General features: G+C 43.3%; 1 protein-coding gene across 2 annotated transcripts in view; it reads right to left on the bottom strand.

Annotated features, from left to right (window-relative positions):
- The window catches only part of stk32a (serine/threonine kinase 32A), a 289,304-nt gene that overhangs the window by 109,067 nt on the left and 152,471 nt on the right, over nucleotides 1–27,766 (bottom strand). For both annotated transcript variants that reach the window (XM_043703955.2, XM_043703956.2), the window contains exon 5: nucleotides 20,561–20,598. In XM_043703955.2, coding sequence (XP_043559890.2) covers nucleotides 20,561–20,598 — 38 coding nt within the window. The remainder of the gene's footprint in view (nucleotides 1–20,560; nucleotides 20,599–27,766) is intronic.

The raw sequence follows: 27,766 nt of genomic DNA on the forward strand, positions 1-27,766 counted from the left end.
GGATACCTCCCCCCCACAGCTTTGTCAGCAGATGCCTGGCAGACAAGCAACACCAAGAAGGCAAGACACGCCCCAGCACACTGGCTACTCTCCCATACATTAAAAACATTTTAGAACTGACAACTAGACAGCTCCGACCATTAGGGACCTTGACAGCACACAAACCAACAGCCATATTCAGACAGCAGCTCACCAGAATAAAGGACCCGATATCAACGATGTGCAGGACAAATGTAATTAACAAAAATCCCAGGCAGTGACTGCACTAGCACCAGGTAGGACAAAAAGGCAGACAGCTAGCAAGCTGCGTCCATGAACACCAACTAGCAACTAAGCAACATGACCAACTCTTCTTGGTATCCATATGTTTTAAAAAATTCTCAAGGTCAAGGACCAGGCTCGCAGGAAAGTAGTCTGACACAGAACAAACAGCCAAGAGGCGAGTCTGCTAGAATATAAGTGTTTTATTCCCCGCAGCGTCGCCACAACCAGGTCTCGTACTTACAACGGGTCTGGTTTATACTCACTCTACGTGTTACCGGAACTGGGAGCCGTCAGTTCTCGTAGAGCGGTTGCCAACAACCCACGCTCGGCGGTTAAACGCAACCCCGGAGCAGACTCTACCGAACTGGAGACTTTTCCAGCTGATATACTCTTTTCGAGATCTAAACATTCATGTGAACAGCAGAGCAAGGCTGAAAAACACATTCCATTCTGGTCACATACAGATAAGAAGATTCACACGGGAAGGTGTGTAATAAGATTCACACGGGACTAAGCGACACCTTCCATTTTCGGTTAGATTCACACATGTATTGGGACACAATTTTAACCCTTTCACCACATTCCACTGCTTGGCCCAATACATGTGTTACATTATGATTCACACATGTATTGGGACATAATTTTACACCACACCATACACACGGACAAACAAGAGCCATGAAAGTGGAGCTGCAGCTGGATGAACTTCAGATCATTCGGGAGGCTGAGGGAGTAATTGAGAGGAGTTACAGGGTGGGAGTCACACCTCAGGTACAGGAAGAAGGTAGATGGATTATGGTCAGGGGACAGAATGGGAACAAGCCGACGGTGCAGGGATCCTCTGTGGCCGTTCCCCTCAATAACAAGTATACAATTTTGGATACAGTTGGGGGAATGACTTACCAGGGGTAAGCAATGGGGTCCAGGTTTCTGGCCCAGAGTCTGTCCCTTTTGCTCAGAAGGGAAGTGGGGAAAGGAGCAGAGCATTTGTCATTGGGGACTCCATAGTTAGGGGGAGGTTCTGTGGGAACAAGACAGACTTATGGTTGGTGTGTTGCCTCCCAGGTGCCAGGTTCTGAGATGTCTCAGACCGTGTTTTCAGGATCCTTAAGTGGGAGGCAGAGCAGCCCAAGTCATAGAACATAGAACAATAACAGCGCAGAACAGGCCCTTTTGCCCTCGATGTTGCGCCTCCACATAGGCATCAATGACATAGATAGGAAAAGGGATGTGGTAAGGTAGAAATTCAAGGAGTTCAGGTGGAAGTTTAGAGCTAGAACAAAGTTGTTATCTCTGGTTTGTTACTCGTGCAATGCGCTACTGAGGCAAGAAATAGGGAGAGAGAGAGAGCAGTTGAACACATGGATACAGAGATGGTGCAGGAGGGAGGGTTTTAGACACCTGGATAATTGGGGCTCATTCTGGGGTAGGTGGGAAGATTGCTAATGCTCTTCAGGAGGATTTAAACTAATTCAGCAGGGGAATGGGAACCTGAATTGCAGCTCCAGTGTACAGGAGGTTAAGAGTAGTGAGGTCATGAATAAGGTTTCTAGGTTGCAGGAGTATACCGGCAGGTAGGAAGTTGGTTTGAAGTGTGTTTACTTCAACGACAGGAGCATCCAGAAGAAGGTGGGTGAACTTGCAGCATGGGTTGGTACCTGGGACTTCGATGTTGTGGCCATTTCGGAGACATGGATAGAGCAGGGACAGGAATGGTTGTTGCAGGTTCTGGGATTTAGATGTTTCAGTAAGATCAGGGAAGCTGGTAAAAGAGGGGGAGGTGTGACATTGTCAGTCAAAGACAGTATTACAGTGGCAGAAAGAACATTTGATGAGGACTCGTCTATTGATGTAGTATGGGCTGAGGTTAGAAATGGGAAAGGAGAGGTCACCCTATTTAGGGTTTTCTACAGGCCTCCGAAAAATTCCAGAGATGTGGAGGAAAGGATTGCAAAGATGATTCTGGAAAGCAGTGAAAGTAACAGGGTAGTTATTATGGGGTACTTTAACTTTCCTAATATGGACTGGAAAGCTATAGTTTGAGTACTTTAGATGGGTCAGTTTTTGTCTAATGTGTGCAGGAGGGTTTCCTGACACAGTATATAGACAGGCCAACAAGGGGTGAGGCCACATTGGATTTGGTATTGGGGAATGAACCAGGCCAGGTGTTAGATTTAGAGGTAGGTGAGCACTTTGGTGATAGTGACCACAATTCGGTTAAGTTTACTTTAGTGATGCAAAGGGATTGGTGTATACCACAGGGCAAGAGCTATAGCTAAGGGAAAGGCAATTATGATGCGATTAAGCAAGATTTCAGATGCTTAGGATGGGAAGAAATCTGCAGGGGATGGGCATAATTGAAATGTGAAGCTTGTTCAAGGAGCAGCTACTGCATGTCCTTGGTAAGTATGTACCTGCCAGGCATGGAGGAAGTGGTCAAACGAAGGAACCGTGGTTTACTAAAGAAGTTGAATCTCTTGTCAAGAGGAAGAAGGAGGCTTATGTAAAGATGAGATGGGAAGACTCAGTTAGGGCGCTTGAGGGTTACAAGTTAGCCAAGAAAGACCTAAAGAGAGACCTAAGAAGAGCCAGAAGGGCACAGAGAAGTCTTTGGCAGGTAGGATCAAGGAAAACCCTAAAGCTTTCTGTAGATCTGTCAGGAATAAAAGACTGACTAGAGTGAGATTAGGGCCTGTCAAAGACAGTAGTGGGAAGCTGTGCATGAATCCGAAGAGATAGGAGAGGCGCTAAATGAATATTTTTCGTCAATATTCACACAGGAAAAAGACAATGTTGTTGAGGAGAATACTGAAATACAGGCTATTAGACTGGACGGGATTGAGATTCATAAGGAGGAGGTATTAGCAATTCTGGAAACTGTGAAAATTGATATGTCCCCTGGGCCGGATGAGATTTATCCTAGAGTTCTCTGAGAAGGTAGGGTGGAGATTGCAGAGCCTTTGGCTTTGATCTTTATGTCGTCATTGTCGACAGGAATACTGCCAGAAGACTGGAGGACAGCAAGTGTTGTCCCCTTGTTCAAGAAGGGAAGTAGAGACAACCCTGGTAATTATAGACCAGTGAGTCTTACTCCGGTTGTGGGTAAAGTGTTGGAATAGATTATAAAAGATAGGATTTATAATCAAGTAGAAAGGAATAATTTGATTAGGGATAGTCAACACAGTTTTGTGAAGGGTAGGGCGTGCCTTACAAACCTTACTGAGTTCTTTGAGAAGGTGATCAAACAGGTGGATGAGGGTAAAGAAGTATATGAATTTCAGTAAAGTGTTTGATAAGGTTTCCCATGTAGGCTATTGCAGAAAATTCAGATGCATGGGATTGAGGGTGATTTGGCAGTTTGGATCAGAAATTGGATAGCTGAAAGAAGACAGAGGCTGGTGGTAGATGGTAAACGTTCATCCTTTTTATAAATGACCTGGATGAGGCTATAGAAGGATGTGTTAGTAAATTTGCAGATGACACTAAGGTCGGTGGAGTTGCGGATAATGCTGAAGGATGTTGCAGGTTACAGAGGTACATAGATAAGCTGCAGAGCTGGGCTGAGAGGTAGCAAATGGAGTTTAATGCGGTGAAGTGTGAGGCAATTCACTTTGGAAGGAGTAACAGGAATATAGAGCACTGGGCTAACGGTAAGATCCTTGGTAGTGCGAATGAGCAGAGAGACCTCGGTATCCATGTGCATAGATCCCTGAAAATTGCCACTCAGGTTGCATAGATCCCTGAAAATTGCCACTCAGGTTAATAGGGTTGTTAAGAAGGCATATGGTGTGTTAGTTTTTATTGGTAGAGGGATTGAGTATCAGAGCTATGGGGTCATGTTGCCACTGTAGAAAACTTGGAGTATTGCGTACAGTTCTGGTCGCTGTATTATAGGAAGGATGTGGAAGCATGGAAAGGGTGCAGAGGAGATTTACCAGGTTATTGCCTGGTATGGAGGGAAGGTCTTATGAGAAAAGGCTGAGGGATTTGAGGCTGTTTTCGTTAGAGAGAAGAAGGTTTCGAGGTGACTTAATAAAGATATACAAGATGATGAGAGGATTTGATAGGGTGGACAGTGACAGCCTTTTTCCTCAGATGGTGATGGCTAGCATGAGGGAACATAGCTTTAAACTGAGGGGTGATAGATATAGGACAGATGTCAGACATAGGTTCTTTAGTCAGAGAGTAGTAAGGGTGTGGAATGCCCTGTCTGCAACAGTCGTAGACTCACCAACTTTAAGGGCATTTAAATGGTCATTGGATAGGCATATGAATGATTAGATTAGATTACTTCCAGTGTGGAAACAGGCCCTTCGGCCCAACAAGTTCACACCGACCCGCCGAAGCGTAACACACCCATTCCCCTACATTTACCCCTTTACCTAACACTACTTGCAATTTAGCATGGCCAATTCACCTGACCTGCACATCTTTGGATTGTGGGAGGAAACCGGAGCACCCGGAGGAAACCCACGCAGACACGGGGAGAATGTGCAAACTCCACACAGTCAGTCGCCTGAGTCGGGAATTGAACCCGGGTCTCTGGCGCTGTGAGGCAGCAGTGCTAACCACTGTGCCACCGTGCCGCCCATGATAATGGAATAGAGTAGGTTAGACGGGCTTCAGATTGGTTTGTAAAGTTAAAGGGCCTGTACTGCACTTAAACGTTCTATGAGTTTGACTGGGTCAACACAACGATACTAGGACAGGCCGAACAAAGAACAGCAAGGGCATTCCTGGAAGCATGGTACTCATCCTCGGACTCCAACAACAAACACTTTGACCTGGACCCAATATACAATGGAAAACCAGAACCGGCACCAACTAGAAACACCTCAAACAGAACAGTAAATTCAAAGCAGAACATTACAGCAGCATTTCACAGGAGGCAACACAGCGCTGGTGATGTCATCTAGAAAGGGGACGAAACGTCTGCCAACAAACCTACCAGCTAGGTGAACAGACCAACATCGAATCCATAAATACCAAGCTGGAGTTCAGAGATTGGCATGAAGGCATAAAACTTGAATTTACTCCATTAGTGAACTTCCAAGTCTGACAGTCAACATAGAACATAGGAGCTTAGAGGCTCTTGTGACACAGCGGTAGAGCCCCTATCTCTGGGCCTGAAGGTCTGTATTCAAGTGATGTGATGGCCATGGGACATGTATCACAACACATTCAAACACACATTCAAAATAATTTATTTTAGAGTATGTACAAAAATGATAATCTTCCATTTAACTCTGAATAAATTTCTTTCCACTAGTTTTGTCCACGTTAGACAGACAAACCTATACTGCTGACATGGTAGAATGCTATTTGACAGTTTGAGTAGAAGTTGATAAACTAAGTGCCTGAAACACCATTAGACCATAATATCATAAGATATAACAGCAGAATTAGGCCATTTGACTCATGGAGTCTGCTCTGCCAATTAATCATTGCTGATATGTTTCTCAACTCCATTCTCCTGCCTTCTCCCAATAAACATTCATCCCCTTACCAATCAAGAATCTATCTATCTCTGCCTTAAATACGCTCAATGACTTGGCCGCCGAGGCAGTGGGTTCCACAGACTAACCACCTTCTAGACAAAGAAATTCCTCCTCATCTCAGTTCTAAAGTTTAGGCCTGCAATCCTGGTCTGGTACTGAAAATGTGGGTCACTTTGAGTCAAATGGACAGTCATTTCTGTCAGAAATGGATACCAGAAATGTAGGAGGAGTAAACTATATAATTTGAAGAGCCTCTTCTGCTATTTTAAGAGTCTAGCGCTGAGTAATAATCTTGTCATGGTTATGAGTTATGCTGCATTGTGGCTATAAAGTGAAATGAGTCCCTGTGGCAGGCAAGTGTCCACAATGCCTGGCAGTGGTTAGCTTGTAGCTTTGTTGGTATCAGTTTCCCCGTCACTGCTCATCTTAGTAATTATATTTTTACATTTCAAAGTTTACTTCATTGCCAAAAAAGTTCCAAAAAGGGACAGTCAAAATGCATCATTCTAACTTTAAGTGAAAACAAATTCCAATTTGCTAAGCAGCTAACTACACTGGAAGAAGATTGAAGATTCAGGCTTTGTGTGAGTGGGTGTGTGAAAATTGGATTGCAGAGTGTTCGGTCTTGCTGGCATTGTGTGAAATGTACCAAACAGAATAAGGTAATGCAAAACAAAATTCTTTGTACTGTGCTGTGCTGTAGTCTCGAGTCCTGATTTAACTCACTGGCCTTACATCACTAATGGGCAGCTTGCCTAAAATTGGATGAATGGTTGGCATGTCAGACATTGAAAACCTGGACACTGACTGGCAATGCAGCTTAGCTGCATATGATTTTGAATGAGTGCAAATGTTGTGCATCAATTTTGGAGAGGATGAAAGACATCAGATATCAACATACAAGATATAATGCCTTTCCATCTCCCAGTTAAACTGCTGTTGGCAGTTTTGGTTAATAGACGGACACAATGCACCTCAGTGTAAATCAGACATCCTTAGGAGGTTGAATTAACTGTTCAGCTTTGGGAATGAGGAAGAAGTGAAAAATTATTTTTTTTAAAAAATCTGTTCTATTTATCTCTCCAAGATCCGTCTCAGCTGTTATCATGCCTCATTTTGTTTTCTCACACCTAGCACTCTAGCCTCATGAATATCCAGCAAACACTTCAGTACTCCTTGATCAATCTTTTTGTTGCTAAGGGACCAAACAGCTGAATTTTGTTGTATTTCTTATGGTCTTATCCCAGGACTTGACTACTTGTTAGTTTAAATTCACACAGCCTGTCTCTGGTCATCCTCTGAAAGCCTCATACTCTGTGCTGCCCTCCCTCTGAGCAGTGAACCAGAATGTCACTCTCTCACCAACATCTGTCTGCCATGAGCCAATTTCCTTCCTGTCCAACATACCTCTCTCACTGCTGACCCTGTGGACTCTGCTATTGGATCAGGTATTATAATCTCTCCGGAGTGTCCATTCACTTGAATAGAAGGCCTCCTGACATTCAGACCATCCATAGGATCATAGGAGCAGGAATAGGCCATTCAGCTCCTCAAGCTACTTTGCCATTTTAGATCATGGCTGATCAATTACCTCAATGCCATTTTCATCATGACGCAGAAAATACAATTGAGAGCCAAAGACATAGTGAAGGTTTAAGGGGGAGGTGAAGAAGCTAATAAGAGAAGCAAGCAGGAACTATGAGAAAAGACGAGCAAGCCAATATAAAAGGGAAAAGGGGCAACCAGGTTCCGGCAATGAATGCTGGCCGGCCAGTGATGCCCATATCCCATGACTGAGTAAAATGAAATCCCAAAGTCCTCTCTGTACAGATACAGACAGGACATTGCTGGTTGAAGGAGGAGTAGGGCTGATTACAGACCAAAAAGATGATTTACACATGGAGGCAGGGTACATGGCTGAAGTTGTGGTTAAATGAACACTTTGCACGGACTTTACCAAAGAGGAGATTACTGCCCAGGCTATCGTAACAGAGGAAGGGGTGCTGTCACTAGAGGGGCTCAAAATTAATAAGAAAGAACTCTTGGACGGATTGTTGTACTTAATCTGAACAAAGCATTGGGAGCAAATGAATTTGCATGAAGAGAGGGCAAGAATTGTGGGGGCTTTGGCTACACTCTTTCAGTCTTTTCTTGATTCAGGGGAGGTACCAGAAGACTGAAAAATTGTTTAAGAAAACCTGTAACAATAATCCTAGCAATTACAGACCAGTAAGTTTAACATTAGAGATGGGGAAACTTGTAGAAACAATTATTTGGGAAAGAATTAGTAGTCACATGTGTGATGACGCTATCACTTTAACAAGGTTATTTTGTCCTTGGATTTGTTCAAGAGACGTCATAAATGCAGAGGCACAAAATAGTCTAGCTTAACAATGGAAGGAGATTGGATAGTTCTCCTAGTTCAGATTTTGTTGGTTTGTTTTAGCTGTAGCAATAACAAGGTAAGAGTCGACGGGAGTTGCAAGCTTCAGTAAAGGATTCCTCTTTCTTCTGAGATCTCTCTTTGGATGCTACTCCCTCCTACCTTTTGGCCACGGGGTGTGTTTATGGAATGTTATTATATTGGTACAGCTAATTAGTAATAGTTATTGAATCGGGTCAGTTAAGTTTTCCAGGAGTTAAGTTATTCAAAGTTTTGCTTTCTTTTGTGCGTGTTTTAACTGTAGTGTTTAAATACATTCTGTTTTGCTTAAAGCCGAGTGGTTTGACCAGTTGCATCACACCTGGAACATCCACTTCACATCTGCCTCTAAAATAAGAAAAAGTTAGGGTCCAGGCTACTTTCTTAAAATATTTTGAGGGGTCTGGCCTGGTTCATAACACATAGAAAAAGATGGATTCATTCGGAAGAGTCAGCGCTGATTTCTAAAGGGGAATTTGTGGTTAACGAACTTAGAGTCATAGAGACATACAGCATGGAAACAGACCCTTTGGTCTAACCCGTCCATGCCGACCAGATATCCCAACCCAGTCTAGTCCCACCTGCCAGCACCCGACCCATATCACTCCAAACCCTTCCTATTCATATACCCATCCAAAGGCCTCTTAAATGGTGCAATTGTACCAGCTTCCACCACTTCCTCTGGCAGCTCATTCCATACCTGTACCACTCTCTGTATGAAAACGTTGCCCCTTAGGTATCTTTTATATGTTTCCCCTCTCACCCTAAACCTATGCCCTCTAGTTCTGGACTCCCCGACCCAAGGGAAAAGACTTTGTCTTTTATCCTAGCCATGCCCCTCATAATTTTGTAAACATCTATAAGGTCACTCCTCAGCCTCCGACGCTCCAGGGAAAACAGCCCCAGCCTGTTCAGCTTCTCCCTATAGCTCAAATCCTCCAACCCTGGCAACATCCTTGTAAATCTTTTCTGAACCCTTTCAAGTTTCACAAAATCTTTCCGGTAAGGAGGAGACCAGAATTGCACACAATATTCCAACAGTGGCCTAACCAAAGTCCTGTACAGCCGCAACATCACTATCTATCTGCAACTCCACTTTCAAGGAGCTATGAACCTGCATTCCAAGGTCTCTTTGTTCAGCAACACTCCACTGGACCTTACTATTAAGTGTATAAGTCCTGCTAAGATTTGCTTTCCCAAAATGCAGCATCTCGCATTTATCTACATTAAACTCCAACTGCCACTTCTCAGCCCATTGGCCCATCTGGTCCAGATCCTGTTGTAATCACAGGTAACCCTCTTCGCTGTCCACTAAACCTCCAATTTTGGTGTCATCTGCAGACTCACTAACTGTACCTCTTATGCTCACATCCAAATCATTTATGTAAATGACAAAATGCAGAGGACCCAGCACCGATCCTTGTGGCACTCCACTGGTCCCAGGCCTCCAGTCTGAAAAACAACCCTCCACCACCACCCTCTGTCTTCTACCTTTGAGCCAGTTCTGTATCCAAATGGCTAGTTCTCCTTGTATTCCATGAGATCTAGTCTTGCTAACCAGTCTCCCATGGGGAACCTTGTCGAACGCCTTACTGAAGTCCATATAGATCACATCTACTGCTCTGCCCTCATCAATCCTCTTTTTTATACTTCCTCAAAAAAAACTCAATCAAGTTTGTGAGACATGATTTCCCACGCACAAAGCCATGTTGACTATCCCTAATCAGTCCTTGCCTTTCCAAATATATGTACATCCTGTCCCTCAGGATTCCCTCCAACAACTTGCCCACCACCGAGGTCAGGCTCACCAGTCTATAGTTCCCTGCCTTGTCCTTACCACCCTTCTTAAACAGTGGCACCACATTAGCCAACCTCCAGTCTTCCGGCACCTCACCTGTGACTATCGATGATACAAATATCTCAGCAAGAGGCCCAGCAATCACTTCTCTAGCTTCCCACAGAGTTCTAGGGTACACCTGATCAGGTCCTGGGGATTTATCCACCTTTATGGATTTCAAGACATCCAGCACTTTCTCCTCTGTAATATGGATGTTTTGCAAGATGTCACCATCTATTTCCCTACAGTCTATATCTTCCATATCCTTTTTCACAGTAAATACTGATGCAGAATACTCGTTTAGTATCTCCCCCATTTTCTGCAGGTCCATACAAAGGCCATCTTGCTGATCTTTAAGGGGCCCTATTCTCTCCCTAGTTATCCTTTTGTCCTTATTGCATTTGTAAAACCCTTTGGATTCTCTTTAATTCTATTTGCCAAAGCTATCTCATGTCCCCTTTTTGCCCTCCTGATTTCCCTCTTAAGTATACTCCTACTGTTCGAAGGATACCTGACATATGCTTCCTTCTTTTTCTTAACCAAATCCTCAATTTCTTTAGTCATCCAGCATTCCCTATAACTACCAGCCTTTCCTTTCACCCTGACAGGAATATACTTTCTCTGGATTCTCGTTATCTAATTTCTGAAGGCTTCCCATTTTCCAGCCGTCCCTTTACCTGCGAACATCTGCCCCCACCATCAGCTTTTGAAAGTTCCTGCCTAATACCGTCAAAATTGGCCTTTCTCCAATTTAGACCTTCAACTTTTAGATATTTTGGAACTTTGCAAAAAAAAACTTGGAGATTTTTTGAATTGGTAACAAAGGGTAAATGAGGGTAATACTGTTGATATGGTATATGTGTATTTCCAGAAGGTGTTTAATAGTGTCACACATACTTGTGAGGGAAGTTATAGGTCACAGTAGAAAAGACACAGTAGTAACATGGATATAAACTTGGTTTATTGATACAAAATAGACTAATTGTTAATGGTCATTTTCAGGCTCGTTGAAGGTTTTTCATGGAGTTCCTGAAAGATCAGTAGTGGGACCTTTGCTTTCCCTGATATATATTAATGACGTGGATCTCAGATGGTCATTTCAAAGTCTGCAGATGGCACAAAACTTGGAAGAATTTAAAACAATGAGGACAGTGTAGAACTCAAGCAGGACATAGTTTCTGGTACGGACAAGTAGGTGGCAGATGGAATTTAATGCAGAGAAGTGTGAGATGTAATTCTAAAGGGGGTGCAGGAGTAGAGGGACCTAGGTGTACATTGCAAAGATTATTGAAGGTGGCAGGACTGGTAGAGAGAATAGTTACTAAAGTATACAGTATTCTCAGCTTTAGAAATGGGGATACAGCATACAAGGTCAAGGAGGCGATGTTGAACTTGTACAATACATTTGTTAGACTTCGCCTGGAGTATTGTGTCTGGTTTTGGGTGCTACCTTATAGGAATGATGTGAGTGCTTTGGAGAGAATGCAGAACATGAACAGTACAGGCCTTTCAGCTTTCGATGTTGTGCCAGCCTTTTATCCTACTCTAAGATCTGACTAGCCTACATACCCTTCATTGTACTATCTTCCATGTGCCTATTGAAGTGTTATTTAAATGTCTCTAATGTACCCAAGCTGGAAATGTGTTGCTGGAAAAGCACAGCAGGTCAGGCAGCATCCAGGGAACAGGAGAATCGACGTTTCGGGCATAAGCCCTTCTTCAGGAAGGGCTTCCTGAAGAAGGGCTTATGCCCGAAACGTCGATTCTCCTGTTCCCTGGATGCTGCCTGACCTGCTGTGCTTTTCCAGCAACACATTTCCAGCTCTGATCTCCAGCATCTGCAGACCTCACTTTCTCCTCTAATGTACCCAACTCTACCACCACTGCTGGTAGTGCATTCCATGCACCCACTACTCTCTGTGTAAAGAACCTACCCCTGACATCTCCCCTGAACCTTCCTCCAATCACCTTAAAATTATGTCCCCTTGTGATAGACATTTCCACAGGGAAAAGAATCTCACACTATCCACTCTATCTATGCCTCTCATCATCTTGTACACCTCTATCAAATCATCTTTCATCCTTCTTAGCTCCAATTAGAAAAGCCCTAGTCCTAGTGATTTATTAGAATGGTTCCAGGAAAGAGAAACTTCAAATATTAAAAGAGATTAAAGACGTTGGGACTGTTCTCGTTGGAAATAAGAAGACTGAGAGGAGATTTGGTAGAGGTTTTCAAAATCATGAATAGGCTAGACAGAGTAGATAGTAAGCAGAGTAGGGAGAGAGGTTCTCGCTTGTAAAAGTAAAAATAACAAAAGAACATAGATTCAAAGTGATGTGCAGATGAAGTAAATGTGATGTGAGAAAACATGTTTTCACACAGTAAGTTGTTTGGGTATGGAATGCAATGTCTGGAAATGCATTGGACACACTTCAATTGAAGCATTCAAGTGAGTATTGGATGATTACTTGGATAGAAATGGTTTGCAGGGATATGGAGAAAAGGCAGCAGATTGGCACTAGGTAACAGAACCAATGATCCAACTGGCCTCCCATGCAGTGTAATAATTCTGTGACATTGGCTTCTATTCAAAAATAGCCTCAGTTTAATTTTTTTATTCTTGTTTTCCTATCTCTTCCTTGCAATTTTCCCTCCCTTTTTCTGTAAATTCTCCCAACCCCATAAAACCTTGTTACCCCTCTAATTCAAGCCTCTTGCACATCACTGATTTAAATCACTCCCCTGTCGATTGCTGTGTCTTCAGTTGCTTTGACTCTAAGACTCTCTTTTACCTCATTACTTCTTTCCTCCATTTAATGGGTTCCTTAAAATATATCCTTTGACCATGTTTTAAATCGTTGGGTTGAATATCTCCTTATGTGGTTTGGTACCGCTTAAAGTAACTGGTGGCATCAGGTGAAGTTGGGGAGGTGATAATCACATTGGGAGGGTTTGAGGAATGATGGGAATTTTGAGATTGGTGACTGTATTGGGAGGTAGATCAGGAAGATGCTGATGGGTGTACAAAGTTAAAAATCACACAACACCAGGTTATAGTCCAACAGGTTTAATTGGAAGCACACTAGCTTTCGGAGCGACGCTCCTTCATCAGGTGATTGTCATCAGGGACAATCACTTGATGAAGGGGCATCGCTTCGAAAGCTAGTGTGCTTCCAATTAAACCTGTTGGACCATAACCTGGTGTTGTGTGATGTTTAACTTTGTACACCCCAGTCCAACACCGGCATCTCCAAATCATGCTGATGGGTGGCATTTAGAGGCAGAACATTTGTTGAATAGAAGGTTTGCAGGGGAAATTTGCTTAACCTGAGCAAACACTCCCAAGAACCCCTGGTACACAAGCAGTAGTAGAATAAAAACTTATTGACCCATCCCTTTTCATCTCTGTTTACATATTGGGTTCACCTGAAGCTCAGGTAACCAGGAGGTCAGCAGTAAAATTACAGACCTTGCTAAAATGGAGGCATGCAGCCCTTAAAACGTCTTAAATCCATGGTCCCAAGTTTTGAAAGTGGTTAGTCTCCAATTTAAAACTCGAAGTGATGGGGGCTTGTAATTTGAAATGGTAAATTTTCAATATTTTAGCTATCACATGACCCAAACTCACCTATTTTGGGGGTGTGGGAGAGAGGTGTTAAATGACCCCTAGGTGTCTATTTCCTAATTGGCTACAGTAAAGGGATTAGGTAACCTAGGGTGGTATGTTTAGATTAACTCTTGGGGAAACACTTCCAGATTTTGAGTGAAGGATCCTGACATACTCCTGGATGGCCAATTTTAAATTTGGCCTAAAGCTCCCCCACTCTGGACCACCACAGTCATTCAATTCCATTCCATGGACACTCCCAGCCCCTTGACACTTCAGCAAAACGCAGCCACAGCCTTGATAATGATCACACCAGGGGATATCTCAATGCTGAGCCTCACATCAAGAACCATTCATAACTGCAAATGCACAGCAGGGGTCCACAGAAGACATGAGGAGCAGGAACCCCTTGACTTCTTTTCCCCTCTCCAGTATTGAGGACTAAAGCCAGCTGAAGCACCATCAGCACCCAGCCAGCTGAGAGTGGGGAACTGGGGTCTGGATGAATCAGTAAAATCAGTGAATAAAGCTACTGAACTAGCAGGTTGCCAAACCTCCTAGTTTCTTAACTACTTTTGCAGAAGTAGATGAATAGATTTAGTTTGGACATGGAGCATCAAGTTTCAAGAATAATAGCAACTTGTATTTATAAAGAGAACCTTCAAAGTAGAGGAAAAAAATGGTTGTTTACGATTAAGTCCATCAAATAGTTCATTATTCAAGTGGTGAATTTGAAAGATGAAATCTCCTTGCACATTAACAAAATTTCTGTAGCGATTTTTATCCCCATGGGCATGTACATTATTGATGTATTAAATTAATCCAATCAAAAATACTTAGCAAATCATAAATAGTCATCCAAAGCATTTGATGTCTGTTCTGAAAAACATTTCCACATGAAGTCAATTCAAAGTTAACCACTTTCATCCATTCAGCTGGCACTAACAGCCTATGTTGTATTCCTACAATAAACAATAAATGCTTCGTTGTGAAGTTGTCATTTAAGACCATTTAATGGCTTTGATGACGTGAAGTGCTACAATCTTGAATTAGTGTCATGCTTTTGGTCAACACTTCTTAAAAGTGCCAGCAGCGGAGGTAAGACGAACCCGGAAGGCTACAGCTAAGGTAAGACAGTTTGTTTTAAAATTACTTACCGGTAGCGGGCAGCGGTGTTTTTTTTTCTCTTCACAGAAAGAGCGGCAGCAGCAGGGGGAAGTGACGACGACCAGAGGGGCAGCCGGGACCCGGAAGCAGGTGTAGCGCAAGCTTACCTGGGTAGGTTTTTCCCTATAAAAGCGCGCAGGAGAGGAACCTGAGGCACTGCCCCCACCCGCCCTCCTCCTCTAACCTAATAATAAGTCCAGTTGTGGTAAGTAGGCAAGTGCTGCATTTTGCTTGTTCTATTCTTTAGACCTAGTTTGTTTTTTTTTAGAAGGTTACTTTTAGAGGGATGGCAGTGAAGGCAGTGCAATGTTCCTCTTGCAACATGTTTCAGGTGAGGGATGCCATGGTCGTCCCTGCTGATTACACTTGCAGGAAGTGCACCCATCTCCAGCTCCTCCAAGACCGTGTTAGGGAACTGGAGCTGGAGTTGGATGAACTTAGGATCATTCGGGAGGCAGAGGGGGTCATAGATCGGAGCTTTAGGGAAGTAGTAATTCCAAAGATTGCAGACAGATGGGTGACAGAGAGGGGCACTGGGAGGAAGCAGCCAGTGCAGGGACCCCCTGCGGCCGTTCCCCTCAAGAACAAGTATACCGTTTTGGATACTTGTGGGGGGGGGGACTTACCAGGGGTAAGCAATGGGGTTCAGGCCTCTGTCTTGGAGCCTGTCCCCGTTGCTCAAAAGGGAAGGGTGGAGAAGAGCAGAGCAATAGTTATTGGGGACTCGATAATTCGGGGCACAGATAGGCGGTTTTGTGGGGGTGAGAGAGACTCACGTTTGGTATGTTGCCTCCCAGGTGCAAGGGTACGTGACGTCTCTGATCGTGTTTTCCGGGTCCTTAAGGGGGAGGGGAAGCAGCCTGAAGTCGTGGCCCACATTGGCACCAACGACATAGGTAGGAGGAGGGCTGAGGATGTTAGGCAGGCTTTCAGGGAGCTAGATTGGAAGCTCAGAGTTAGAACAAACTGTTGTTGTCTCTGGTTTGTTACCCGTGCCACGTGATAGAGAGTCGAGGAATAGGGAGAGAGAACAGTTAAATGCGTGGCTACAGGGATGGTGCGGGAGGGAGGGATTCCGGTATCTGGATAACTGGGGTTCTTTCCCGGGAAGATGGGACCTCTATAAACAGGATGGTCTACACCTGAACCTGAGGGGCACCAGTATCCTTGGAGGGAGGTTTGCTAGTGCTCTTGGGGGGGGTTTAAACTAACTCTGCAGGGGCATGTGAACCTAGACTGTAGCTTTGGGGTGCAGGACCTGGAGTGTAGGGAGGTTAGGAATATGGCATCAATCTCAAAGGAGGGTGCCTGTAAACAGGAAAGTGGCTTGAAGTGTGTATACTTCAATGCAAGAAGTATGCGAAATAAGGTAGGTGAACTTGCAGCATGGGTTGGTACCTGGGATTTCGATGTTGTGGCTATTACGGAGACATGGGTAGAACAGGGACAGGATTGGCTGTTGCAGGTTCCAGGGTTTAAATGTTTTAGTAGGGTCAGAGGTGGGGGTAAAAGAGGGGGAGGTGTGGCATTGCTTGTCAAAGATAGTATTACAGCGGTGGAAAGGACGATGGATGAAGACTCGCCATCTGAGGTAGTTTGGGCTGAGGTTAGGAATAGGAAAGGTGAGGTCACCCTGTTAGGAGTTTTCTACAGGCCTCTGAATAGTCCTAGAGACGTAGAAGAAAGGATTGCAAGGATGATTCAGGAGAAGGGTGAAAGTAATAGGATGGTTGTTATGGGGGACTTTAACTTTCCAGATATTGACAGGGAAAGCTATAGCTCGAGTTCGTTAGATGGGTCGGTGTTTGTGCAATGTGTGCAGGAGGGTTTCCTGACACAATACGTAGACAGGCCAACAAGAGGTGAGGCTATACTGGATTTGGTTCTGGGTAACGAACCAGGCCAAGTGTTAGAATTGGAGGTAGGTGAGCACTTTGGGGACAGTGACCACAATTTGGTGACTTTTACTCTAGTGATGGAGAGGGATAAGTGTGCACTGCAGGGCAAGAGTTATAGCTGGGGGCAGGGAAATTATGATGCGGTGAGGCACGACTTAGGATGCGTGGCTTGGAAAAGTAGGCTTCAAGGCAAGGGCGCAATTGATATGTGGAGCTTGTTCAAGGAGTAACTATTGAGTGTCCTTGATAAGTATGTATCTGTCAGGCAGGGAGGAAAGGGTCGGGTGAGGGAGCCGTGGTTTAATAAGGAATTGGAATCCCTTGTTAAAGGGAAGAGGGCGGCCTATATAAAGATGAGGCGTGAAGGTTCAATTGGGGCGATTGCGAGTTATAAGGTAGCCAGGAATGATCTGAAGAGAGAGCTAAGAGCAGCAAGGAGGGAACATGAAAAGTCCTTAGTTGGTAGGATTAGGAAAAACCCAAAGGCTTTCTACAGGTATGTCAAGAATAAAAGAATGACTAGGGTAGGAATAGGTCCAGTCAAGGATAGTAGTGGGAAGTTGCGTGTGGAGGCTGAAGAGATTGGGGAGACACTGAATGAATACTTTTCGTCAGGAACAGGATATTGTTGCCGATGTGAATACTGAGTCACAATTAATTAGAATGGACGGCTTTGAGGTATGTAGAGAAGAGGTGTTGGAAATTCTGGAAAGGGTGAAAATAGATAAGTCCCCTGGGCCTGATGGCATTTATCCTAGGATTCTCTGGGAAGCAAGGGAGGAGATTGCAGAGCCATTGGCCTTGACTTTTATGTCCTCGTTGTCTACAGGAATAGTGCCAGAAGACTGGAGGATAGCAAATGTGGTTCCCTTGTTCAAGAAGGGGAGTAGGGATAACCCTAGTAACTATAGGCCGGTGAGTCTCACTTCTATTATGGGCAAAGTCTTAGAGAGAATTGTAAGGGATAGGATTTATGAACATCTGGATAGGAATAATGTGATCAAGGATAGTCAGCATGGTTTTGTGAAGGGCAGGTTGTGCCTCACAAACCTTATTGAATTCTTTGAGAAGGTGACTAAGGAGGTGGATGAGGGTAAAGCGGTAGATGTGGTGTATATGGATTTTAGTAAGGCATTTGATAAGGTTCCCCATGGTAGGCTAATGCAAAAAATACGGAGGTATGACATTGAGGGTGAGTTGGAGGTTTGGATTAGGAATTGGCTGGCTGGAAGAAGACAGAGGGTAGTAGTTGATGGTAAAGGTTCATCTTGGAGTGCAGTTACTAGCGGTGTTCCGCAAGGATCTGTTTTGGGACCATTGCTGTTTGTCATTTTTATAAATGACCTAGAGGAGGGGCTAGAAGGTTGGGTGAGCAAGTTTGCGGAAGATACGAAAGTCGGTGGAGTTGTTGACAGTGAGGAAGGATGTGTCAGGTTGCAGTGGGATATAGATTAGCTGCAGAGCTGGGCAGAAAGGTGGCAAATGGCGTTCAATGTGGGTAAGTGTGAGGTGATTCACTTTGGTATGAGTCACAAAAAGATGGGGTACTGGGCTAATGGTCGGATACTTGGTAGTGTGGATGAGCAGAGGGATCTTGGTGTCCATGTACACAGATCACTGAAAGTTGCCATGCAGGTAAATAGTGCGGTGAAGAAGACATATGGCGTACTGGCTTTTATTGGTAGAGGAATTGAGTTCCGGAGTCCTGAGGTCATGTTGCAGTTGTATAAGACTCTGGTGCGGCCGGATCTGGAGTATTGTGTGCAGTTTTGGTCGCCATACTATAGGAAGGATGTGGAGGCACTGGAACGGGTGCAGAGGAGGTTTACCAGGATGTTGCCTGGTATGGTAGGAAGATCGTATGAGGAAAGGCTGAGGCACTTGGGGCTGTTTTCATTGGAGAAAAGAAGGTTTAGGGGTGACTTGATAGAGGTGTACAAGATGATTAGGGATTTAGATAGGGTTGACCGTGAGAACCTTTTTCCACATATGGAGTCAGGTATTACGAGGGGGCATAGCTTTAAATTAAGAGGTGGTAGGTATAGGACAGATGTTAGGGGTAGATTCTTTACTCAGCGAGTCGTGAGTTCATGGAATGCCCTGCCAGTAGCAGTGGTGGACTCTCCCTCATTATGGGCATTTAAACGAGCATTGGATAGGCGTATGGAGGATAGTGGGCTAGTGTAGGTTAGGTGGGCTTGGATCGGCGCAACATCGAGGGCCAAAGGGCCTGTACTGCGCTGTATTTTTCTGTGTTCTATGTTCTAAGATGTAAAGTACCACACTACCTTAAGGCAAATTAATGTAGGAATGCTTTCCAGTTTTTTTTTCGCAAGTCGTAAATGCAGGCATTGGGATCTTGTCATAGCAGCATTGAGTCATACAGCATGGAAACAGACCCTTTGCTCTAATTCGTCCATGCCGACCAGATATCCTAAATTAATCTAGCCCCATTTGCAGCATTTGGCTCATATCCCTCTGAACCCTTCCTATTCATGTATCCTTCCAGATGCCTTTTAAATGTAATTGTACCAGCCTCCACCACTTCCTCTGTCAGCTCATTCCATACACACACCACCCTCTGTGTAAAATAAAGTTGCCCCTTTGGTCCCTTTCATATCTTTCATCTCTCACCTGAAATCTATGCCCTCTATCAGCATAACCTTCCAAGATGCACTGTGCACTTCCATGCATCAGCTACTACACAAGGGTCACTTTGCTGACTATGTGAGGATTGGTGCTCACTTTGTGTGACCGTTGTCCTTGGGTATCTGACCATGGAGATCATGGAGCTGGCCAGCAACACAGCCAGTGACAACAAGATGACCCATATCACTCATTCCCTGCTATCTACAGTTTGCCATTCAAAATAACAAGGAACTGAGCAAAGTCAGAAAGGGGTTACCATAGCTCTGGGCAGGGTCCAATATCCAGTCTGCGTTGCCACTGAAGAAAACCAGACGTCTCAGCAAGGGTTAACTCCCAAAGGAGCAAAAGGGGAAACGGTGCAAAAAAACAAACATCGGCACGATGGCCCAAATGATCTCTTTTTTAGTTCTATTAATCTATGATTCCATGAATATAGCTTTTCTGCTGTCAGACCCAGCAGGAACTCAGTTGGTATTGTGAAACTTGATTTCTCATAAAACCCCTACAATGGAGCCACTTCCTTCAACTGGAGAGGCAAAAGAAATGGATGGAAAGAAGGGAAGGGAAAAGGACTAATCAGTAAATCACAGGCCCACAGTGACCTTGATATTCTATCCACCTCAATGAATGAGAAGAACCAGAACCACTGCTCTGCAATTTATTGTCTAACAATTATCAGTCAGTGCTGCTCCTCAGTGGGACATCCCAATCACAGAACCAGCACTCACCTGCAAGTCAGGAGATTGAACACTCAGTCTCTGAGATCACCTCCAACCATAACACTTGAAATTCATGGAAGTACACATTCCAAAAGAAGACTATATGAACAAGGAGCAAGTGTAGGCCACTTAGCAAGATCATGCGCGCTCAGACTTTGGCCTCAATTCTACATTCCTACTTACCCTGATAATCTTTCATCCCCTTGGTAATGAAGAATCTATGTGCCTCCAGTATTAAAAAATATTTATAGATTTTGCATCTACTGTCCAGTCACATAGCTGTAACCATTGATAAAGTTTCCCCTTCCTATGCAGGGGTACGGAGGCCAGCTTTAGCTTCACCAACTGCCCATTCAGGATCACCTAACCAGTCACAATTCCTTTACATCATCCACTGATACTGTGCACTGGCTTACACACTCTGGTAAGCCATAAGTGCATCTTGCTTTGCGTTACAAGTTTTATTTACTGTTGCCTCAGGCAATATTTGCCACTTACCATGATCGTCAAGAAGAATGTTGTCAGGTTTAATGTCCCTGCAAAAAGAAAACAAAGTGGAATTAATTTTGATAAGCAGTTTTTCATTGGATTTAAGGCTCAGGTCAGCCTCTCATTAAAGCTTTTCAAGACTGCATCTAATTATATCATACTAATGATCCAAAAGCTACAGATGTTTTCTGAATTAAAATAAATTAACAGCATGTTATGCAGATTAAGATGGTAGTCAAAGCAAGATTGGGAATGAACCAGTCTGTGTATTATTTAAGCAGTTATCAGAAATGCAAAGAAATTACATCAGATTGCATTTAACATAGAAACAGGCCATTTGGCCCAACAATTTCCTGCCAGCATTTATGTTCCTCATGAAACTCCTCCCATTTTTTCTTCATCTAACCCCCGTCAGCGTCACTATTTATTATTTTCCTCCTAATTTGTCTATCAAGATTCTCACTTCTTCCCGTGTAACAAAAATAGTGAGCATCTTAAATACAAGACTGTTGGTTTTAAACTTCTGACAGCTGAAACATCTTTTCTATGTTAACCCGATGAACTATTTAAAGATTGCCATTAGGTCACCCCTCAGCCTTCTCATTTAAGAGAAAAAGAGTCCAGTGTGTTCATTTTTCCCTGATAGTCTATCATCTCAGTTCTAGTATAAATTTTCAAAGTCTTTTCAGCACCATCACCAGTGACTCAAATTATTTTTGTAATAATGAGACTGGAATTGGGTGGGCACATTGAGGGATGGAGAGAGAGAGAGAGAGAGAGAGAGAGGGAGAGAGAGAGATGGAGGGGCAGAGGATTGGAGGTGGGCCTAGGCAGGGATATCTGATTCGGGGGCTTGAGCTGGGTGACCCATTAGAATTCCTCTTGAGTACCTTAACAAGCAAAACTAATGTAATTTACAAAATATCTTGCAAGAACTGTAACAAACACTACATTGGACAAACAGGCAGAAAACTAGTCATCAGGATACATGAACATCAACTAGCCACAAAAAGACATGACTCACTCTCACTGGTATCTTTACGTACAGATGAGAAAGGACACCACTTTGACTGGGACAACACATCCATTTTAGGACAAGCTAAACAGAGACACAAGCAAGAAATCCTAGAAGCATGACACTCCAACCGGAACTCTACCAACAAACACATTGAGTTGGATCCCATTTACCCACCCCCGAGAAAAAAACAGGAAATGACATCACCAACCCAAGGAAACCTAAACACATAAATAAAAAGCGGGCCATACCACCAGTGCTTCACCGGAGGCTCATTGATGATGTTACCGAGTGTATTGACGAAATGTGTGAAAACGAACCTGCCAGCTCAGCCAGCAAACTCATATCCAGTACCTGAATATCCTCTATAAACAAACAAATTGTGCCCAAGGCCTTAAACAACTTGTTTTTGTTTTAAAAACAAAACTGTGGACAGTTTGAGGCTGGGCAAGAGGCTGGGAGGAAGGTCATCTGGAAAAAATTACAGGCTTGAATAACTCTGCCTACAAATGAATTGGAGGAGGACTGGAAAACTCTACCCTGAAAGGGGAGGTGAGACAAAGCATACGTAGCAGATTAAGATAGTTGGCTGTCAATTGGGGTGACAGCCAGAATATCTCCTTGTTAAGTAGAACAGGTTGCATAACCAAACTTCAAATTCAATTCAGTCCACTGTACATTGACCGAGACCTGGACTTTACGCAGTTGCATAAACTGGGTTGACAGTGAGTAAGAAACACATTCTACATCTTATTTTGTTGAAGTCAATAGGAGAGATAACAAATAGCAGTTGACTATACATTTGATTATGGGGGGAGGCAATGGCCAAGTGGTGTTATCGCTAGAGGTACAGGTAATGTTCTGAGGACCCAGGTTTGAATCCTGCTATGGCAGATGGTAGAATAGGAAAGCAATTTTAAAAAAAAACTGAAATTAAGAATGACGACCATGAATCCATTGTCAATTGTTGGAAAAACCCATCTGGTTCATTAATATCCTTGAGGGAAGGAAATCTGTCATCCTTACCTGGTCTAGCCTACATGCGATTCTAGACAATGTGGTTGACTCTCAACTGCCCTCTGGGCAAATCAGGATGGGTAATAAATGCTGGTCTAGACAGCATTGCCCTCATCCCATGAATAAATATTTAAAAAGCTTGCTTTCACTCATTGTACAGCACTAAATGAAGCAATAATCTGCATTCATCCTCCAATTTGACATAGTTCAATGACACATTAGTTTAAACACCAAATTGGTAACATAGAACTTTAAGCGCAGTACAGCCCTTCAGCCCTTGATTTTGCACTCACCTATGGAACCACATCTAATCTACGCTATTCCATTCTCATCCATACGCCTATGCAATGACCATTAAATGTCTTTAAAGTTGGCGAGTCTACTTCTGTGGCAGGCAGAGATTTCCACGCCCCTACTAATCTCTGAGTAAAGAAACTACCTCTGACATCTGTCCTATATCTATCACCCCTCAATTCCAAGCTATGTCTCATGCTAGCCATCGCCATCCGAGGAAAAAGACTCTCACTTTCCAACCTATCTAACCTTCTGATTATTTTATATGTCTCAGTTAAGTTGCCTCTCAACCTTCTTCACTCTAATGAAAACAGCCTCAAGTCCCTCAGTCCTTCCACATAAGACCTTCCCTCCATAACAGGCAACATCCCAGTAAATCTCCTCTGAACACTTTCCAAAGCTTCCACACCCTTTCTATATTGCGGTTACCAGACTGTATGCAAAACTCAAAATGTGGTTGCAACAGAGCTGCAGCATAACTTCATGATTCCCAAACTCAATCCCTCTACCAATAAAAGCTAACACACCATATGCCCTGTCAACCTGGGTGGCAATTTTCATGGATCTATGTACCTGGACACTGCGATCTCTCTGCTCATCTACACAACCAAGAATTTTACCATTAACCTAGTACTCTGCATTCCTGTTACTCCTTCCAAAGTGAATCACCTCACACTTTTCCGAATTAAACTCCGTTTGCCACCTCTCAGCCCAGCTCTGCAGCTTATCTATGTCCCTCTGTAATCTACAACATCCTTTGTCATTATCCACAACTCTACCAACCTTAGTGTCATCCCCAAATTTACTAACCCATCCTTCTATGCCCTCATCCAGGTCATTTACATAAATGACAAACGACAGTGGCCCCAAAACAGATCCTTGTTACCACTAGTAATTGAACTCCTGGATGAACATTTCCCATCAACCACCATCCTCTGTCTTCTTTCAGCTAGCCAATTTCTGATCCAAACCGCCAAATCACCCTTGATCCCATGCCTCCGTACTTTGTGCAATAGCCTACTGTGTGGAACCTTATCAAATGCCTTACTGAAATCCATATACACCACATCAACTGCTTCTCTCTCATCCACTTGTTTGGTCACTTTCTCAAAGAACTCAATAAGGTTGTGAGGCATGACCTCCCCTTCACAAAACTGTGTTGACTACCCCTAATCAACTTATTCATCTCTAGATGATTATAAATCCTATCTCTTATGACCTTTTCCAACACTTTACCCATAACTGAAGTGATGCTCACAGGTCTATAATTTACAGGCTTGTCTCTACTCCTCTTCTTGAACAAGGGGACAACATTTGCTATCCTCCAGTCTTTTGGCACTATTCCTGTAGACAATGACAACATAAAGATCAAAGCCAGTGGCTCAGCAATCTCCTCCCTGGCTTCCCAGAGAATCCATGATAAATCCCATCCAGCCCAGAGGACTTATCTATTTTTACTCTTTCCAGAATTAACACCAAGGGTCTTAATTAACTAAGCTTGTTTTTAATAAGGTGTCACTTCTGCTTTAAGTCAGGTAAACTCAATCGTCTCATGGTAACAGTGGGATACTGCAAACAAGGCTCCAACACAAAAACACCCATTCTTTAATCAGAAACGCTAGAGCGGGAGCTTCTTGTAATTCCTGAGCCTAATGGCACATCTTCAAGAGTTTACTAGGATAGTATACTTTGGGGCAACCACTTACCATGGTGTTGTCCCATTTCCTGTGCATGCTAATAATGTATTTCCATTTTACTGCAGTTTTTAAATAATGAGATTTTCTTGGGACATGGATGAAATTTGAATTCAATAAAAATCTGGAATAAATGGCGACCACTGTTGAATGCCATTAAAAAAAACTAGTTTACTAGGATATTGTAGGGAAAAAATCTGCTGCTCTTATCTTACCTGGTACGACCTACATGTGTCTTCGGATCAACAGAAAGATAGTTGATGCTTAGCTGTCCTCTAGGCAATTATGGATGTGCAATAAAAGTCAGTAAATAAATAAACAAACACAAACACCAGGAATTCCACAATCAATATATTTAAAAAGAAATATGCTCCTGACCGCATTACCGCCTTGGTTCAAACATGGACAGAAATGGTTATATCCAGAGGTGAGGTGAAGTGAGAGTGACTGCTCTTGGCATCAAGGCCACATTTGACTTAGTGTGACATTGCAGAGCTTTAGTGAAACTGGAGTTAATGGGAATTGGGAAACACTCTCCATTAGTTGGAGAGAAGCCTGGTACAAAGGAAGATGTTGGAGGTTGTTGGAGGTCAATCACTGCACCTCTAAGGCATCTCTGCAGGAGTTCCTCAGAGTAGTGTATTTCAGCTGCTTCATCAATGACCTTCTCTCCATTGTAAAGTCAGAGATGCGATGTTCGCTGATAACTGCACCATGTTCATGCCTCCACAGATACTAAAACAGTCTATGTCCAAATGCAACAAAGGCAATGTCCAAGCTTGGGCTGACAAGTGGTAAGTAACATTTGTACCTCACAAATGCCACACAATAAAAACCTTCAATAAGAAAGGCTTTAACCATCACCCCTTGATATACAATGACATTACCATCGTTGAATCCTCTCCTATCACCATGTAAATAGAGTGGCTACAATAACAAATCAGAAGCTGGAAATCCTGCAACGAGTAACTCACCTCCTGACTCCTCAAAGCCTGTCTATCATCTACAAAGCACAAGTCAGGATTGTGATGGAATACTTCCGCGCTTGGACGAGTGCAGTTCCAACAACACTCAACGATCGTGACACAATTCATGATAAAGCATCCAACTTGATTGGCACAATGTCTACAACATTCATACCCTCCACCACCAACACAATAGCAGGTAGAGTGTACCAGTTGCAAAGCACATTATAGAAATTCACCATGGTTTCATTAACATCACCTTCCAAATCAACCATCCAGAAGGAAAAGGACAGCAGTCACTGGGAACACTATCACCTGCAGGTTTCCCATCAAGCCACTCATTATTGCCATTCCTTCACTGTTGTTGTTAGGTCAAAATCCTGGACTTCCTTCTTAATAGCACGTGGGTATACCTACACAAGGCTGCAGTGTCTCAAGAAAGCAGCTCAACATCTTCTCAAGACAATAAAGGATGGGCATTAAATGCTGGCCCAGCAAGCAACATCCACATCCAATGAACAAATAAAAGAGATCTTTTGACTGCTTGTCAAGTATCATTCAGAGTGAAGAGTCCCAACCAGAGACTGCTGGGTCTGCTTTTGCCTTCTGATTAATGTGGCAAGGCAGAGAAGCACAAAACAGGTGAGATGGCCAATGAATAGTGGGAGTTTAGGTGTGAGGCATTTGGGGGCATGAGGGTACATAGTAGCACCTTCAAGATTACATCCTTGCAACCTGCTGACATTTAAAACCTGTGCTTGTGGCATGACCTTGTTTCATTAGATGGAAGAGAAATGGTAAAGAACATGCTTTTGTTTATTTAGCATCTTTTTCATGCTGTGGATGCCCTAAAGCGGTCTATGCCAAATATAAACTTCGCAAGAGTAGTCACTGAAGTAATGTAGTTACCTAGACATTCTTTTGCACAAAGTCAGATCTCACAAACTAAGTCTGATAAATGAGCTGAAAGCTGGTGTCAGTGATGCATGAAGATTAAGTACCAACAGGGTCTGAAAAAAGATCACTGGACCTGAAATGTCAATTCTGCTTTCTCTTCACAGATGCTGCCAGAACCGCTGAGCTTTTCCAGCAATTTCCGTTTTTGTTTCTGATTTCCAGCAGCTGTAGTTCTTCGGTTTTATTGTTTTTGTGAAGATTAAGTGTTGACCAGGGCATTCACTGGAACTCCCAACACTCCTTCAGATGGTGTTGTGGAATCTTACATGCTCACTCACAATAACAGGTAGGTCCTCTTTATTTGTTAACATGGTCTAAACGAGCTTCACTGACAGAAGAATCCAGTGATTCAGCTTCATTTACATACAAGGAAGGGTTTTATGAGACCTATTGAACTCTGCATTCAGTGCAAATATACATAGCAAACAGTCACTTATTATGGTTTTACTCAGAGAGAGACCAGAGGCTGGGCACAGCGTCCATTGAAGGACAGTGAGCAGGCCTTTGAAGTTCACGGCTTATTCCAAAGCTATCCAACTTGAAACAGCAGCAGGATGCTATGGAAGGTAAGTCTGAGAGAGTGCACTCAGGCGGGACCTGTCTTGAGTGTTGGCTACCATACCCTTTGCTGGGAGGCTTTCTCCAAACATCTTACCTGGACCCCACAATCTATGGGAGTCAAGAGGCTGACTGGAAAATGCCAACCTGTTCTCTTTAGTAAGATAAAGTAGCTCTTAGTGAGCTGCATTGGATACCCGTCATGAAAAGTGGACAGACCTGCTGGCCTCTACATCCCATCTCTGTGAAAATGGCCCAGGCATAGGATGGAACTGCATTGTAACCAGTGGTGCCAATTTTAGCTTGCCTTTGCACCTAGTCCTGGTAAAGCCTAAAAAAAAATCAGGCCTCATTCTCCAAACCCTGTGTGGGAATCTGGAACAGATTAGTTAGATATTTACTACATTTTGGAAATATTAATTATTTAGAGAATATCTCTAAATCCCAAACTGAAAGAACTGGAAATAAGGTAACATCTGTGGGAAAATATCCTGACTTTGCACATTCTTTGAGAACTTCACCCACAAAGACTGTATTGCAGAAACATATGCATGTGCTGCACATAATTTTCTAATTGAATTCCTAATGAGGCAGGAACTCCACTGCGAGAACAAATTCTGAAAATTATTTTTCATAAATGCTGCTGCTATATCCCTGTATCATTATAAAGTGAATTCAAACTCCATGATCAATTGACAGAGCTATCTTTTCATTT

The sequence above is a fragment of the Chiloscyllium plagiosum genome, unplaced genomic scaffold (genome assembly GCF_037043375.1).
Source record: "Chiloscyllium plagiosum isolate Xiang-an unplaced genomic scaffold, Cpla_swu_hap1 HiC_scaffold_16, whole genome shotgun sequence".
Classification (NCBI taxonomy): domain Eukaryota; kingdom Metazoa; phylum Chordata; class Chondrichthyes; order Orectolobiformes; family Hemiscylliidae; genus Chiloscyllium; species Chiloscyllium plagiosum.